The 16,071-nt window shown below is 43.3% G+C and overlaps 2 protein-coding genes across 3 annotated transcripts; one reads left to right on the top strand and one right to left on the bottom strand.

Annotated features, from left to right (window-relative positions):
- Nucleotides 1-743: 743 nt before the first annotated feature.
- On the top strand, nucleotides 744-1,614 carry LOC311105052 (protein RD3-like; the record flags this gene model as incomplete). The annotated part of the gene is made up of 2 exons (XM_084147040.1): nucleotides 744-1,048; nucleotides 1,248-1,614. 2 exons carry the CDS (start codon nucleotides 744-746, stop codon nucleotides 1,612-1,614), a joined length of 672 nt encoding a protein of 223 aa, XP_084003166.1.
- Nucleotides 1,615-1,861: 247 nt separating this feature from the next.
- Nucleotides 1,862-8,994, bottom strand: LOC311105067 (syntaxin-5-like). 2 transcript variants are annotated; one of them, XM_084147058.1, is made up of 11 exons: nucleotides 8,887-8,991; nucleotides 8,104-8,352; nucleotides 6,236-6,306; nucleotides 5,378-5,433; nucleotides 5,202-5,272; nucleotides 4,871-4,987; nucleotides 4,694-4,750; nucleotides 4,484-4,565; nucleotides 4,243-4,349; nucleotides 4,044-4,165; nucleotides 1,862-3,751 (listed from the first exon to the last, which is right to left on the bottom strand). In XM_084147058.1, the coding sequence occupies exons 2-11, from the start codon at nucleotides 8,164-8,166 to the stop codon at nucleotides 3,592-3,594; spliced, it is 906 nt and encodes a 301-aa protein (XP_084003184.1). In that variant the 5' UTR covers nucleotides 8,167-8,352; nucleotides 8,887-8,991; the 3' UTR covers nucleotides 1,862-3,591. The 2 variants fall into 2 exon arrangements, with proteins under 2 accessions (XP_084003184.1, XP_084003185.1); XM_084147059.1 differs by having other exon boundaries at nucleotides 2,142-3,751; nucleotides 6,818-8,352; nucleotides 8,887-8,994.
- Between the last annotated feature and the right edge of the window lie 7,077 nt (nucleotides 8,995-16,071).

The following is a 16,071-nucleotide window of genomic DNA, read 5'->3' as shown; positions in this document are numbered from 1 at the left end:
TTACATTCATTGTCAATCCCGAACAAACACATATGCCTATCTGCCACGGACCTTCGAGGTAGCAAGGTGGTCAGTTAGTAGTGTGTAGGAGTGTGAAAGAGTTTAGATTTCCTTTTAACCATTTTTTCCCCCAGCTGGATACCAAAGACAACAGAAACATATTTTTTATACTGTGAAATGATTTAATTGTCTGCTTTTTGATAAGAAGAGGATTTGTGACAAACAAAGAGACTATTCAATAATTTACTCATAGAATTTTGTAAAGGTAAGCTATCAAACTTTTGTTTGACTACAGGTAAATGTACTTTTACATTGTGTCTTGAAAAGGGCAGGACATCTTAAGACAAAAATACATTGTTGCAGTGAATCTAATTACCTGTAGTTGCAGTTCTATCAGTCAAGTATCATATCCCCAGGTGTGTTTCTCTACCTAATGAAGCACTTATCTGATTAAGATTTAAGAACAAAGTTAAACAATTAAGATACATGTAACAACATTTACTTTAAGCATTTAAAAAAAATTAATATCCTGTATAATATAGCATGAATTTGCAGCATGAAAACAGTTTCAAGAATTTGTATTGGTCCCATCCCCATGGCTAATTCCTCTCTCTGCTCTCTTGCTCATTCTCTTTCCCTATCTCACTATCCCCCTCTCTTCTATTTCACTATCCCCCTCTCTTACAATAATTGCCCATCTAGAATGAATAAAGTTGATTTAATTGAATTCTGTCCGTCCCTAGATGTTCCCCTGGTCAGCAGTGTTTTCTCTGGAGCCGAAGGTGCCTGGACAGCGTACGGCAGAAGAACTAGTCACCAACACTCTGATGCTGGAGCTGGGTGCCAATGTGAAGCGCACCGAACGTATCCGCCTTGAGAGGGCGACACAAGAGGGCCGGCGCCGACGTAGCTCCTCCTCTGCTGACTACAGATGGCTGGCCACTGCCCCCGCCCACCAACCCTACGAGCTGACCCCCCGAGACCTGATAGAGCTGCAGGACCTGTGTGCCAGGGTGCCACCGTCTCAGTGTGGCCCGGTCATTGTCAGGTGGGACTTTGTACCTTATCAGTGTCAGAGAGGTGTACGTACACTACACATATCCTGAATGTCACTGGTAGATAATGGAGATGGATTCATGATAATTCTCAACAGGTTCTTATGTCTTCAAAGTGAACTTGGGGTAACCTTTATCGCTCTGTCTCTCTATCAATATCAACTCCTTTTTGACCTTTGCCCTCTACCCCAGGTTCAGGAATCTGGTGACGGAGATCGAGCCGGAGGTTCACGAGGTGGCTCGTCTGTTCCGCACGGTTCTCCGTGACTGTGTGGAGGGAGAAGAGGAGAGCGAGGAGATGAGGAGGAGGTCAGCCGGCTGGGACAAACAACGCAGCAAGAGCCTCTCCTTCGTAACCTTCCGCTCCAAGTTCCGCCCCGCTCCTTTCAGGGGCGGGGGCCTGGGCGGGTCGCGCGGCAACCTGCAGGAGGAGTCGAACTGGTACGAGGAAGAGGTGGAGGAGCAGGAGGGAGCAGCGAATGTGGCGAGAGCGGCCAGGAAAGGGAGGAGTATGAGCATGCCTGATATCACCCCCATCGAACAGAGTGCACTTGGCTGAGAGGGAGGGACAACTGCTGATGTAAAGAGGGCTTTATAGAATACATCTGATTGATTGGTTGAGGAAGGGAGGAATGGGACAGAGAAAGGAAATGCGACAAAAGAGAAGGTCAAATATGTCTCTCGATGAGACGTGCAACATGAGGACAGCTCACACCTCAGCAGATTTCCACTGACTGTTTAGACAAAAGGAGGCAGTTATATCAAACATATACTAGAGTAGAAATGCAAGCTTAGCCAGCAGATATGCCATATTTCTAACATTGTTTTTATTGTGAATTACATTTTCTGAATGTGTTAACACTTGAAATGTATGTAAAATGAACTAGATTTTGAATGCATAAAATAAAACCTTATTTTTCAACAGAACCTTGAGTTTGTGCGTGGATTCCTGTGTGGGCCCAATACAATGGGTCCATTTCTACGGTTCCAGTCCTTTGGTTGTCATGGTTACTCTATAACAGTTAATTATATTAACCTTCTATAATCCTCTTACTCAGTAAAGAATTAGAGTCCTTTGCACAACTTCCCCATTGTTCTTTTTTAATATGCACTTCTTTTCAATACATTAGCAGTATTAGCTCTTTATACACTGTAGAAGTCAAGGCATTTGGCTAAAAAAGAGGGAAGAAATAGGAGTGTTTTCTTATTAACAAAGTTCTGGTGGTTAAATAATAGCCTGTACATAAACGTCTGTCCTCAGAGACGTCTGTCCTCAGAGAGAATGAGGAGATGAAGAGGACAGTCTCCAATAAAGCAGGGAGGTCCAAACTGACCAGTTTCGGAGAAGTTTGGTAGAGAAAGTCACTTCACTAGTGTCCTTTCAGCCCTTCATAGCCTGTCATAACCATGTTTATAACAGCTGTTACAACAACCTGTTAAAAGGGTTTATCTCAAATGACAATACAACGTAATGACACAGGATGCATTCCAAATGGCACCTTACTCCCTATTTAGTGCACTACTTTTGTCCAGGGCTGATAAAGTTCTGATCAAAGTAGTGCACTATACAGGAAATAGTGCCATTTGGGAAACAGCCACAGGTAACAGTATTCAAACTGACCCCAGCTGACTTGCTGGCAGGTAAACCAGGTCATCTAAACTGTTAGATCTGCAATAAGTGTTATGTAACTTGTTACAAACTGTTCGGGTCTGACTCGTCACATTGTGTTTATGATTGGGTATATGAAGGGAATGTCCTCGTCAGTTTAAACCACCTTTAACCCTCCTGTACTTCATAAAACAACAGCTAGTACCACAGGTGTCGTCACATTTCTTTGAAATTGAAAGTCCCCATTTGGCAAATAAAGAGACTTGAAAGCACCCCCCCAACAACAACTGGTTGCACTCATGCATGGCGTGAATGATAGAGGGACTTTAAACAATTCTCGCTCTCTTTAATACAAATAGGATAATAATGAGGAACAAAAACTAGAAGACATAATTACAATATGAGAAAGAAAACGTTTGGTTGATGAGTAAGCACTTCCTGTCTTACAACCAATCAATCAACACTACATGAGGGGTCAAAGAAAATCAACCAAAAACCAAAACTAGTTTGCAGAATCAAACCATTAAATAGCCATTTTTGATTAAACGTTTTATGATGATTTAGTCTCTAAAGTAACAAAGAACAGTATGACAAGTATTCTGGTCATATTATAAAGTATATTTCGATACCATATCCTTTTCATTACAGGTATTTCATTCATCTCTGTGGGGGGAGAACTACTATAATTTATTGGTCTGCTGGACCTCAAGTCCCAAACCGTCCAATAACACTCCACCAGTCCCACTGCCCTGATGCTGTGGCAAGCCCTCGTCTCAGTCCAACCTTTCCCATTGTCTTATTTCAGATCGCATGACTCCGCCTGAACTATTGGTCGACTAGTGTTTTATAGGAGTGACCAATCAGACTTATCCACCTTCCTCCTCCTCTTCTTCTCAATCCTCTTCTTTCTCTGTAGTTTCTCCCTGCTCAGGCGAGGAAGACCACGAAGACGATGAAGAACACGATGAGGACGAGGAAGATCTTGACCATGAGCCAGCGGTTGGAGGACACAGACTGAAAGTACTTGAGGATCTCTGTGTGAGCCATGTCCACGTTGAGCTGGGTGTCCTCCACGTTAGCATCAATCCTACAGAGGAGGACAGGAACACACACATAGGGCTTTAGAGAAAGATCTGGCAGTGCTTAAGCATCTCAAAGTTTCTCCTCTGTTCTTCCTTCCTCACCTCCCTCCCCTCCCCTCTCCCTCCCTCCCTCCTCCCTCCCCTCCTCCCTCCCTCCCTTCCCTCCCCTCCTCCCTCCCCTCCCTCCCTCCCTCCCTCCCCCTCCCTCCCTCCCTCCCTCCCTCCCCTCCTCCCTCCCTCCCCTCCTCCCTCCCTCCCCCCCTCCCTCCCTCCCCTCCCCTCCCTCACCTCCCTCACCTCTGTACTGTCTCCTCCTGCTCCTTCACCATGTGAGCCAGCTGCTGGAAGATGGAGCCCAGCTCTACGATGGTGCTCTCAATGTTCTGCATGGTGTCTGCACGGCTCTGGATGTACGAGTCCTACACCACAGAGAAACAACATTATAGTAACACTGACAGACACACACACAATACAAGTGATAATAAAGTGTTTGTACCTGCTCATCAATGAGCTGGAGCTGTAGAGGGTTAGACTGGTTGTCCATGTCGATGGCCACCTCACCCCCCATATTCCTGGACTCATCCTGCATCAACACTGAACTCTCTGGCAGATGAGATGGTCAGTTAGAAAGAAGAGAAAATAAAGTTCTGTGTTTGAAATTCAAAGAGACATTCGTGAAGTTATCTGGTGTAGGAATGAGAGGCTGAAGGTGAGGTAAACATGGTGTTTTATCTTACTGAAGTTGTTGGCGAGGAGAGGAGAAGAAGAGACAGGAGGCTGAGAGAACTGTTCTCTTCTGCTCTTCTGCTGCTTCAGGTTCTAGAGAGAGAGGCATCGAGAGAACGAGAGAACGAGAGAGAGAACGATAAATGTAAACTAGAATTATTAGAATTCTTGAGGTTCAATGGCAGAAAGTTCCAGTGGCCGGAAGTTCCAGTGAATCTTACCTCTGTTCTTACTTCTAGAACTGACTTGAAGTCATTGGACATAGACGCCAGTTTGGACTGCAAAAAAACAAAAAAACGTGATTGTTGATTATTAAAGCCTCAGGTTTCATATGGCTACATCATTTTACTCATCCACATCAGTTACATAATGCAGTAGAGAGGCACTGGCAGTAAGACCTGCAGGGAGACGACGATGGTGTTGGAATGGGTCTGGATGTGTCTGCCACTGGGCGCTCCACGTGAACGGATCAGATCCTGCAGCTGGGCTATCTGCTTGTTCAGGCTGTTAATGTCCTAAGAGGGGGAATAGAGGGAGACATACAGAAGAGAAGAGTCAAACAGGGAACAGCAGTGTAATAGACAGACTGCGCCCACTAAAACAGCTAGGTTTGCCTTTTGACGAGATTCCACCTGACGGACTAGTCATCGTGTTTGCCATTTATAATTCATGACGAGAGACAGCCGACTGCTTTTACGGTATCTGTGTCAATAAAATAAAAAATCTCACCTGCTTGATGATGTAGGTTAACTCCTCAATCTCCACTGCCTTGTCATCAAATAGAGATTTTCTTTTAGCCACTGAAAAGGTCAAAACAGTCATATACGCATAACTTTGACATAACAAGTTATTCAAAATTGCTATTCATGCCAAACGTTAAAACATAAATATTGACATATACTTACATATAGTGAGTTTCTCTAGTTTAGCAAACGTTTTACTCAAGTCTTCCCCTATTCTCCTGAAGGGTTAAACAGAACAGGAGATTGGCATCACAGTCATAGGACTAAACATCAAAACAGTGAAAGGAATCTGCTAACGCATGTGCATAGCTGCATGAAGGTGCAGGTACTCTACCCTGGATCTTAGAGACCTCTGCGCTATGTACATAGTCATGGAACACATACTGTTTTACCCACTTCATATGTATATACTGTATTCTAGTCAAGGCTCATCCTATATAACTACTGCTGTACACACATTTTCTATTCATATACTGTCAATACACACCATTGTATGCATACATATATATTTATATTCCATACTGTCTATACACACCATTATATACATATATATTTATATTCCGGACTCAGACCTTGCTCGTTCTGATATTTCATATTTTTTAGATGAATGTGTTTTGTATTTTTAGGTATTACTGCACTGTTGGAGCTAGGAACATAAGCATTTCACTGCACCTGCAATAACATCTGCTAAATATGTGTATGCGACCAATCAAATTTGATTTGTAAGGTAAGATGATAAGATAACAGAAAAGAGCAGCCTACATTCCAAAAAGATCACACTAAGCTACAATGTGATCAAAACACCATGGAGAAACTAACAGCAACACAACAATAACTGGCTATTTACTAAACACCATGGAGAAACTAACAGCAACACAACAATAACTGGCTATTTACTAAACTTCAATCAGACACACAGGTGTCAGCGACACCCCTGAGAAAATGGGGTTGTGTACTGTAAACAGGTTGGCTGGCTCTTTGGGTGAGATTGGTGGGAGTGGCGCTGGCAGTTGGACTCACTTGGCCATGAGGGTGAAGTCACTGCGTTGCTTGAGAGCACTGAGGGCTGGCTTGGTGGGCTGAACGCCATTCTGCAGAACGAAAGAAAGATGAAAACAGTGATCACTGTGCCAGATTACATGAGGGAAAAGGCATAGGAATCTCTGTATCTCCCATAGGTAATGTTCTGTATCTCCCGGCCTTGATCATTTGGGTATTTCAACATCACTGCCCTTGGTTCTCCCATACCTACAGTTGAAGTCTGAAGTTTACATACACTTAGGTTGGAGTCATTAAAACTTGTTTTTCAACCACTCCACAAATTTCTTGTTAACAAACTATAGTTTTGGCAAGTCGGTTAGTACATCTACTTTGTGCATGACACAAGTAATTTTTCCAACAATTGTTTACAGACAGATTATTTCACTTATAAGTTTCACAATTCCAGTGGGTCAGAAGTTTACATACACTAAGTTGACTGTGCCTTTAAACAGCTTGGAAAATTCCAGAAAATTATGTCATGGCTTTAGAAGCTTCTGATAGGCTAATTGACATCATCCGAGTCAATTGGAGGTGTACCTGTGGATGTATTTTAAGGCCTACCTTCAAACTCAGTGCCTCTTTGCTTGACATCATGGGAAAAATCAAAAGAAAACAGCCAAGACCTCAGGAAAAAAAATTGTAGACCTCCACAAGTCTGGTTCATCCTTGGGAGCAATTTCCAAATGCCTGAAGGTACCACGTTCATCTGTACAAACAACAGTACGCAAGTATAAACACCATGGGTCCACGCAGCCGTCATACCGCTCAGGAAGGAGACGCGTTCTGTCTCCTAGAAATTAACGTACTTTGGTGCAAAAAGTGCAAATCAATCCCAGAACAACAGCAAAGGACCTTGTGAAGATGCTGGAGGAAACAGGTACAAAAGTATCTATATCCACAGTAAAACCAGTCCTATATAGACATAACCTGAAAGGCCGCTCAGCAAGGAAGAAGCCACTGCTCCAAAATCGCCATAAAAAAGCCAGACTACGGTTTGCAACTGCACATCGGGACAAATATCGTACTTTTTGGAGGAATGTCCTCTGGTCTGATGAAACAAAAATAGAACTGTTTGGCCATAATGACCATCGTTATGTTTAGAGGAAAAAGGTGGTGGCTTACAAGCCTAACAACACCATCCCAACAGTGAAGCACAGGGGTGGCAGCATCATGCTGTGGGGGTGCTTTGCTGCAGGAGGGACTGGTGCACTACACAAAATAGATGGCATCATGAGGAAGGAATATTATGTGGATATTTGAAGCAACATCTCAAGACATCAGTCAGGAAGTTAAAGCTTGGTCACAAATGGGTCTTCCAAATGGACAATGACCCCAAGCATACTTCCAGAGTTGTGGCAAAATGGCTTAAGGACAACAAAGTCAAGGTGTTGGAGTGGCCATCACAAAGCCCTGACCTCAATCCTATAGAAAATGTGTGGGCAGAACTGAAAAAGCGTGTGCGAGCAAGGAGGCCTACAAACCTGACTCAGTTACACCAGCTCCGTCAGGAGGAATGGGCCAAAATTCACCCAACTTATTATGGGAAGCTTGTGGAAGGCTACCTGAAACGTTTGACCCAAGTTTAAATTGTTTAAGGCAATGCTACCAAATACTAATTGAGTGTATGTAAACTTCTGACCCACTGGGAATGTGATGAAATAAATAAAAGCTGAAATAAATCAGTCTCTCTACTATTATTCTGACATTTCACATTCTTAAAATAAAGTGGTGATCCTAACACAAGGGAAGGCATTTTTACTAGGATTAAATGTCAGGAATTGTGAAAAACTGAGTTTAAATGTATTTTGCTAAGGTGTATGTAAACTTCCGACTTCAACTGTACATACCTGTCTGGTCTGTAGGGATTTGCAAGCGGACTGAAACTCGTTGGTGCGATCCCTGCACGTCATCCTGGCGCAGGTATCTCACCAGCCTGCACTGGGCACGCCAAGTAGGAAGGGTCTGAACGATCTTGGTAGTGTCCTGGAGACGGTCCGTGCTCAGTGGAAACAGTCGCTACACCTCCTGACGTCAACTCCTAACAGCGAGGCGTCGATCCGTGTCCATTGATGTTCAAATATACATTCTCAATGTATCTGTAATGATAGGAGGAACCGAATCAAATTAATTCAAGTAAAGTGACATTTTGCTATGCGGTCACCGGTGCCCCGGGCTGCCTAACTAACTTAACTATCTAGCTAGCTACCAATACTACGTCTCGGTTTCCCCCAAAAATCTGAGCTTGGTCAATTTGTTTAGCAATCCAGCTAGCCACCCCATAATATGTAGCTAGCTAGTAGCAAGTAAGCTAACGTTAGCATAGCCAACATTACCACGGCAACACAAACAAATGTTACCAGACACTAGCATGACAGTGCTAAAATATAGAATTATTGCAAACCTTAGCTAGATATAGCTGTTGTCATTTACATGTTCTTAGACACTGAGCTATTTAGTTACGCCAAGCTAACGTTATTTAAAGAGTCGACTCCATCACAGCTGATGTTTTCCTAACCCTAGCGACGTGGCTTGAATGTTTTGTTTGAAGAACGAAAACTTTCGCTCATAACCACTCAAATCAAATGTATATATCTAGCTTTACTCGATAAATGTGATCAGTTTCAACTTACTATTAGCAAAATTCCACAAGACTTCACAGATCTTTCGATGTTATTAGCAAGCTGAGTCTGGTGGAATAAAAGTTTGAATCCGGGTCATTTCCGGATGCCGACGTCACTGCCACGTCCACCACTGCTTGAGCACCAGCCCAAATACACCACCAGATGTCGCCATATGTTATGTTTTCTAACAGATATGTCAACTAGTGCAGCATTCAAGCCAACTGGACTATAGTCATCTTCTTCCACGGCAGTTGGCATCCAATACATGTTGCATTACTGCCACCAACTAGACTGGGCTATAAATCCCTTATACTTTGCGTGGAAAAAGGGAAACTGATTTTTTAAAAACAATTATAATTATAAACAAATACCCTACCATCTAACCCTACACTCATTAAAAACTCACCACCCAATTCCACTACTTAAACCTATCTAGTCCTACCTCAGGCCAATGGCCTGGAAGGCCTGGAAACAATAACTCAACACCCTGTTACTCTTCTGATGTCAAGTCTCATACACCCAAATACTTCTCTGCAGCTGCCACCACAACCTTTATTTTCCTCGACTTATGTTTCATCCCTGAGGTACAGTTGATAACCATTGCTATGAACGCTAAAAAGCCAATCTTACTGATGCATATATCACTCGTTGGCCTATCCCTCTACTGGCATAGATCTACTACTCACACGAATCCTCTCAGGATCCATCCCCCTTGACCCATCTTCCTTTACTTTGTCACTGCCTCAGCATACGACACCCTCTGTACTACTTTGCACTAACCCTGGTAACCTCAACCTGCCTCTCTTGCACCGGACACTTCTGATCCCCAGCCCCATGGGCCCCCCTACAATTAACACATACAGCTTCTTTCCCCAATACTACACATTCCTTTGTCTCATGCCCTTCTGCACACTTCTCACACCTAGGAACCTCCCTCCTACACACTGCTGCCACATGTACAAAAGCTTGACACCTGTAACAACATAATGGATTCGGGGAAAAAACTTGTAGAGGATAACTGAAATATCCTAACATCGCTTTGTGGGGCAAAGACTCAACATCAAAACTCAAAAGAACGGACAATGACTCTTCTGTTTCACCACTCCAGCCACCCTTTCTGCGTCGCACCAAACGACGAGCATCACAAACACCGGGAATCTTCCCATTCAGTTTGTCCACTTTCACATTTACAGCTACCCCAGAAATCACTCCTTTCAATGGCGCCTTTTCTTGAGAGCAAAGCAAGTCACAGCTCTTGTCCCCATTCGTGTGGCGCAGAGTGTCTGCTCCCTTTGACCAGCAGAAACACAAACAATTATCACCAGACCACTTCTGGTTACCTTTACCAATACCACAGCACCCAACTCTGTTTTCACCCACCCTGAAACCACATACAGTGTATTTGTAAAGTATTAAGGCCCCTTGACTTTTTCCACATTTTGTTACGTTACAGCCTTATTCTAAAATGGATTAAATTATTTATTTTTCCTCAGCAATATACACACAATACCCCATAATGCAAAGCAAAAACAGGTTTTTAGAAATTTTTGCACATTTATAAAAAATGAAAAACAGAAATACCTTATTTACAGAAGTATTCAGACCCTTTGCTATGAAACTCGAAATTGAGCTCAGGTGCATTCTGTTACCATTGTTCATCCTTGAGATGTTTCTACAACTTGATTGGAGTCCACCTGTGGTAAATTCAACCGATTCAAGCTCACCCTCTTCCTCCCTCACTCTCTTCTACCTCCTCCGACTCTCTTTTTCCCTCCATTCCTCCTCCGTATTCCAAGTATATGTCTCTTTATGATAATATTGCACTTTTACTAACATACATCTGATTCTGACCCTCTCAAGGGACTTGACTGTATTCTATTGAAACCTGCTTCATAAGTAAGGGAAAAAAATTCAGTATTGAAAATTAAATGTTATGAACCAGTTAAATGTAACACTATGGTGAAAGGAATGATATGCGTAGATAATGTGGCCCTTACAGAGTATAGTGGAGATAACAGTGAAAACCAAGCTCCAGAATGTGAGAGGGAGACAAACAGGGGGAGCGAGACAGAGGGAAGGCGATATAGCTACACAGATGAATACAGGTAGAGAGATAACATACAGGACTTGCTCAGATCTCATTATATACCTACTGGCTCCCACATCTTTACCTCAACAAGAGCTGGCATGTTCAGACCACAACTATGTCTTCACCTATCTTCTCCCACTCACCTCTCCTATACCCTCTCCTCTCTTTCCCCCTTAATCTCTCTTCCTATAACCTAGTCTCTCTCCGCCTGCCTCAAACCCCTTCTGTGATAAAAGCCTATGTTCTCTGATGCTGCAGGGGAAAAACTAAACAATATCTGTGCATTTAAGGACATTAATATTGTAAATACATTATACAATGTCTCAAATTGATGTCATAAATCTTCTATTGGCTTTTATGTTCTCTAAAATTATTATTTTTAAACGATGAGTCAAAGCAGCACAGCGATGCATGTTTCCGTAACAGATAACACTGCTTTTCTTTTCTTTTGTTCACCAAAGTCACAGGGGACTTTAAACAACATTCATCTTCCTGTCAGAGAGACATGGCTGGCCATAGTCAACACACAGAACATACACACACACATTGTAGGCCTAAAATGACTTGCACTCTCTCTCCCTCTCCCACACACAGATACCATCTAACAACACACACAGTCCAGATACCGTCCACTACCTGCTTCAACACAGCTGCTGCTACAAAAGCAGAGGAAAACAAGCCTGAGAATTTTATCATTATAAAAATATAGTACTACACACAGAGAAAGGTGGAAAAATACAGGAAACCACTTTCACAGAGAGACAAACAGACAGACAGACAGACAGACAGACAGACAGACAGACAGACAGACAGACAGAGAGAGAGAGACTAAAACAAGTTTTTTTTTAAATAGTAAAAAAATGAAGACAGTGAAAGAGAGAAAGAGGGAGTGAAGGATAGAGGGACCGAGAGCAAAGGCAAAGTCTTCTCATGCTTTGTTGATTTCAAAAAAGCTTTTGATTAAATTTGGCATGAGAGTCTGCTATACAAATTGATTATTATATTATAAAATCCATGTACACAAACAACAAGTGTGCCGTTAAAATGGGCAAAAAACATGCACATTTCTTTCCACAGGGCCGTGGGGTGAGACAGGGATGCAGCTTGAGCCCCACCGTCTTCAACATATATATCAACGAATTAGCAAGGGCACTAGAACAGTCTGCAGCACCCGGCCTCACCCTACTAGAATCTGAAGTCAAATGTCTACTGTTTGCTGATGATTTGGTGCTTCTGTCCCCAACCAAGGAGGGCCTACAGCAGCACCTAGATCTTCTGCACAGATTCTGTCAGACTTGGGGCCCTGACAGTAAATTTCAGTAAGACAAAAATAATGGTGTTCCAAAAAAGGGCCAGTTGCCAGGACCACAAATACAAATTCCATTTAGACACCGTTGCCCTAGAGCACACAAAAAACTATACATACCTCGGCCTAAACATCAGCGCCACAGGTAACTTCCACAAAGCTGTGACGATCTGAGAGACAAGGCAAGAAGGGCCTTCTACGCCATCAAAAGGAACATAACATTTGACGTTACCAATTAGGATCTGGCTAAAAATACTGGAATCAGTTATATAACCCATTGCCCTTTATGGTTGTGAGGTCTGGGGTCCGCTCACCAACCAAGAATTCACAAAATGGGACAAACACCAAATTGAGACTCTGCATGCAGAATTCTGCAAAACTATCCTCTGTGTACAACATAAAACAGCAAATAATGCATGCAGAGCAGAATAAGGCCAATACCCGCTAATTATCAAAATCCAGAAAAGAGCCGTTAAATTCTACAACCATCTAAAAGCAAGCGATTCCCATACCTTCCATAACAAAGCCATCACCTAGAGAGATGAACCTGGAGAAGAGTTCCCTAAGCAAGCTGGTCCTGGGGCTCTGTTCACAAACACAAACAGACCCCACAGAGCCCCAGGACAGCAACACAATTAGACCCAACCAAATCACGAGAAAACTAAAAGATAATTACTTAACACATTGGAAAGAATTAACAAAAGAACAGAGCTAGAATGCTATTTGGCCCTAAACAGAGAGTACACAATGGCGGAATACCTGACCACTGTGACTGACCCAAATTTAAGAAAGCTTTGGCTATGTATAGACTCAGTGAGCATAGCCTTGCTATTGAGAAAGGCCGCCGTAGGCATACCTGGCTCTCAAGAGAAGACAGGCTATGTGCACACTGCCCACAAAATGAGGTGGAAACTGAGCTGCACTTCCTAACCTCCTGCCAAATGTATGACCATATTAGAGACACATATTTCCCTCAGATTACACAGACCCACAAATAATTAACAAACAAATCCAATTTTGATAAACTCCCATATCTATTGGGTGAAATACCACAGTGTGCCATCACAGCAGCAAGATTTGTGACCTGTTGCCACAAGAAAAGGGCAACCAGTGAAGAACAAACACCATTGTAAATACAACCCATATTTATGTTTATTTTCCCTTTTCTAATTTAACTATTTGCACATCGTTACAATACTGTATATAACCATAATATGAAATGTGAAATGTCTCTATTCCTTTGGAAACCAATAAAGCCCTTTGAATTGAATTGAGAGAGAGAGAGAGAGAGAGAGAGAGAGAGAGAGAGAGAGAGAGAGAGAGAGAGAGAGAGAGAGAGAGAGAGAGAGAAAGAAAGAGAGGGGAGCAAGAGAGGGAGACAGGGAGTGAAGGATAGAGAGAGAAAGAGAGATAGAAAGAGAGAGAGAGGGGAGCGAGAGAGAGAGAGAGAGAGAGAAAGAGTGGAGCGAGAAAGGGAGATAGGGAGTGAAGGATAGAGAGAGAGAGAGAGAGAGAGAGAGAGAGAGAGAGAGAGAGAGAGAGAGAGAGAGAGAGAGAGAAAGAAAGAGAGGGGAGTGAGAAAAGGAGACAGGGAGTGAAGGATAGAGAGAGAGAGAGAGAGCGAGAGAGAGAAAGAGATAGAAAGAGAGAGAGAGGGGAGCGAGAGAGAGAGAGAGAGAGAGAGAGATAGAGAGAGAGAAATATAGAGAGAGCGAGAGAGAGAGAGAAAGAGAGAGAGCGAGAGATAGAGAGAGAGAAAGAGAGAAAGAGAGAGAGTTAGTCAGTTCACCATCATAGCAGACACAGCCAGTTCACCATCGCAGCAGACACAGTTAGTCAGTTCACCATCGTAGCAGACACAGTTAGTCAGTTCACCATTGTAGCAGACACAGTTAGTCAGTTCACCATTGTAGCAGACACAGTTAGTCAGTTCACCATCGTAGCAGACACAGTTAGTAAGTTCACCATCGTAGCAGACACAGTTAGTCAGTTCACCATCATAGCAGACACAGTTAGTCCATTCACCATCGTAGAAGACAGTTAGTCAGTTCACCATCGTAGCAGACACAGTTAGTCAGTTCACCATCATAGCAGACACAGTTAGTCCATTCACCATCGTAGAAGACACAGTTAGTCAGTTCACCATCGTAGAAGACAGTTAGTCAGTTCACCATCATAGCAGACACAGTTAGTCAGTTCACCATCGTAGCAGACACAGTTAGTCAGTTCACCATCGAGCAGACACAGTTAGTCAGTTCACCAGCGTAGCAGACACAGTTAGTCAGTTCACCATCGAGCAGACACAGTTAGTCAGTTCACCATCGAGCAGACACAGTTAGTCAGTTCACCATCATAGCAGGACACAGTTAGTCAGTTCACCATCGAGCAGACACAGTTAGTCAGTTCACCATCATAGCAGACACAGTTAGTCAGTTCACCATCGTAGCAGACACAGTTAGTCAGGTTCACCATCGAGCAGACACAGTTAGTCAGTTCACCATCGTAGCAGACACAGTTAGTCAGTTCACCATCGAGCAGACACAGTTAGTCAGTTCACCATCGTAGCAGACACAGTTAGTCAGTTCACCATCGTAGCAGACACAGTTAGTCAGTTCACCATCATAGCAGACACAGTTAGTCCATTCACCATCGTAGAAGACACAGTTAGTCAGTTCACCATCGTAGAAGACAGTTAGTCAGTTCACCATCGAGCAGACAGAGTTAGTCAGTTCACCATCATAGCAGACACAGTTAGTCAGTTCACCATCGTAGCAGACACAGTTAGTCAGTTCACCATCGAGCAGACACAGTTAGTCAGTTCACCATCATAGCAGACACAGTTAGTCAGTTCACCATCATAGCAGACACAGTTAGTCAATTCACCATCGAGCAGACACAGTTAGTCAGTTCACCATCATAGCAGACACAGTTAGTCAGTTCACCATCATAGCAGACACAGTTAGTCAATTCCAATATTGTTCTTCACTAACATGACAAGGTTCTGGGGTATTTTCATTGTAGACAACATTTTTACAAAAATAGATGAATAGGATGAATCCTTGTCTCCTGATGGATGAGTCACTCTCTCTTCCTCCCTCCCTCTCTTCCTCCCTCCCTCTCTTCCTCCCTCCCTCCCTTCTCTCCCTCCGTTCCCTAATCTTGTGCAGGCTTCTATATTTAGTCACTGGCAGGATGCCCTTCATGACAGGTAGGCCAGGCAGCATCAGCCTTGAGCTCACTCTCACTGGAGCCCCACTCTGTCTTTCTCTATCAGTGTGGGCCCCAAAAGATGAACTGCATCACTGAGAGAGATAGAGGGACTGGATGGGGAAGCATTACTCCTCTTAGAAGCCAATTCCAAGATATCATCTGCTAACGGAAATTGCACTGTCACTGCCTCTCACAACCTCTGACATGAAAAGTCAATATGAGACGATTGAGTACATTCCCATAAATTCACATTATCATCACTTGTTTGAAGATGAAAATAATTGCCACTCAGCAATACACACAGACACAGACACACACACACACAGACACACACACAGACACACAGACACAACACAGACAGTGACGTAGACCCCCCCCCCCCCCCCCCCACCCCCCCCCCCCCGTACTTCGCGTAGCGGGTGACTCAGCACAGTTCTTGTGAGGAGGAGGAGAGACAATATTATTTCTCATATCATCACGTCACTCACACACGCTCTATCCCTCCATCCCTCACTCCAGGGTATCACTCTAATCATCAGCCTGTTTATCTTTCATTACCGTTCAGAGAGATGAAAAAGGAAGAGAGGAG

The sequence above is a fragment of the Coregonus lavaretus genome, assembly GCF_964263955.1.
Source record: "Coregonus lavaretus genome assembly, chromosome: 29".
Taxonomy (NCBI): domain Eukaryota; kingdom Metazoa; phylum Chordata; class Actinopteri; order Salmoniformes; family Salmonidae; genus Coregonus; species Coregonus lavaretus.
This window is presented reverse-complemented; position numbering and strand designations above follow the sequence as displayed.